Source organism: Nicotiana tabacum, chromosome 7 (genome assembly GCF_000715075.1).
Source record: "Nicotiana tabacum cultivar K326 chromosome 7, ASM71507v2, whole genome shotgun sequence".
In the NCBI taxonomy this organism is placed as follows: Eukaryota; Viridiplantae; Streptophyta; class Magnoliopsida; order Solanales; family Solanaceae; genus Nicotiana; species Nicotiana tabacum.
Window position 1 is genome coordinate 40,076,868 of NC_134086.1, and position 1,948 is coordinate 40,078,815.

At 33.3% G+C, this 1,948-nt stretch overlaps 1 protein-coding gene across 1 annotated transcript; it reads right to left on the reverse strand.

Moving 5' to 3' along the window:
- Positions 1-1,000: 1,000 nt before the first annotated feature.
- Positions 1,001-1,315, reverse strand: LOC142162061 (putative lipid-transfer protein DIR1). Its single transcript, XM_075218364.1, has one exon. The coding sequence runs from the start codon at positions 1,313-1,315 to the stop codon at positions 1,001-1,003; it is 315 nt and encodes a 104-aa protein (XP_075074465.1).
- Positions 1,316-1,948: the final 633 nt, after the last annotated feature.

A 1,948-nucleotide genomic window follows, 5' to 3' on the forward strand; every position in this document is an offset into this window, starting at 1 on the left:
AATAAAATACACGTAACAACCAATTAGCCACTGTATGCATGTTCATAAATTTATACACACACTAAATTTAAATTTAAAAAAAAAAAAAAAAAACAATAGAAGCTAGTCAAAAACTGTTTGAACGTCTTCTAATCTTCTTTACATCGCAGCAATTCTGCTCCTTCAATTTCCAGGGATGGAAGTAATTAAGGAGCAGTGGGTGTGTCTATGTAGTTAAATAATTTTAAAAATAGGGTTTGACTTCTACATAATAATAATTTAAAATTTTCTTTTACATTATCAAATCACCTAAAAACATAACTATGGTTAACCATCCAAAAAAATAAAATTAGTAACTTTGAAAATAAAGTGGGTTAATATCAGCTATAAGTTAAAATACACTAATAGCGTAATCTTTACACTATTGGTGTATATAAATTGAATCCTCAAAATACACATATACTAACATACTAAATTCACTCATTTATCGGTGTAATACTATGTCTAAAGGGCAGACCGGTACACAAATGCAGGGTTCGGCCAAGGGCGGCAACCCTAAGGAGTCGATTGGTATGATGGATAAGCAAAAATAATCTTGGGGTAAAAATTAGTATCGCCTTATTCCTTACTTGGTTACTAATTTTTGGATAAGTTATTTCGGATTAAAAATAGTACCGGAATAACTTATAGTTGTAGAATAGTTATCCCAGGATAAAGCAATGCCAATCCTAATATAATTAATCCCAATATAAATAATCCTAGTATAACTAATCACAGGGTGTGATTTCACTCATTTATTGGTGCCGTAAATTCACTCCAGTTCTCTCAGCAAACTTGAATTTCATTTTTATGCGGTCAAACTTAATTAACGCATAAAATCCATTTATTAGGATGAAAAAGTACACTTATGCTCCTCTTCAAACGGGTCTATCACTCAAAATCAAACACAAAATATAGAGGACAAAACTTTAATAGAGAAGGTATATTAGGTATAGGGAAGAAATTAAAGACCTCTATATTTTTAACAATTAGCAGGAGAAGTGAGATTGCATTTAGGAGGAAGAGCCAAAGCAAGTTCTGGATCAATTCCAAGAGAAGGCAATAAGAGTGAATTCCTATAAGAACACAAGCACTGCAAATCTGCACCAGACAAGGCTTCACAGCAAGAAGCTGATGGCTCCACTGGATTTGGCTTTGTTACTGATGGCTTACACGCCGTGAGTCCATCATCGCCCATGTTACACAAGCTCAACCCATTTGTTAATTCTGCTATAAGTAGTAGTATTCCTAGAAACACCGTAACCAATACTCCCACTTTGTTTCCTATCATATGCATGTTTATTTTCTGGCTAGCTTTAATTTCTAACTCAGCCAACCAAGTTGTGTGTGGAGTTTGGAGGTTAAAATCTTGAATTTATAAGCTGAAAAATAACCAAACATATTAAAAGATTGTGGGTGTGGACCCACGATTTTAATGTGACTGGGTCATAATATTTTGTTCCCTTAAAGCCTTCCGGTGTTGAGGGTGCTAAGTGATTTAAATTAACCTTTTTCCAGGTATACACACATAGATATACAAGATTTTTATCGAAATTTACGTGGTCCGATAACCCCTCAACATAACATATAGGTCCGCCTCTGAACAAAACACTAAAGATGTTGTTACTGCCAATTCCGGTAAAATTAGAATCGGCTATATGAATTTTGAATGTTCATGTTGCTCCATAGTTTAGGTCCATTTCAGCCCAATATTTTATTGAAAATGAAGGAAAAATTTCTTGATCACTAAAAATATTCTAGGTTTTCCAGTAGTATTAGCTAGCACATATATAAATTTGTAGCCAGACTAAAAGACTCCTAACAAATTAGTACATATGACGGAAAGTACTAAATTTACTGGCGTGGCTACCTAAAACTTAATAATTAACTATATCAAATTTTCTTTTATTGTGCTATACTGTTCGCTAAA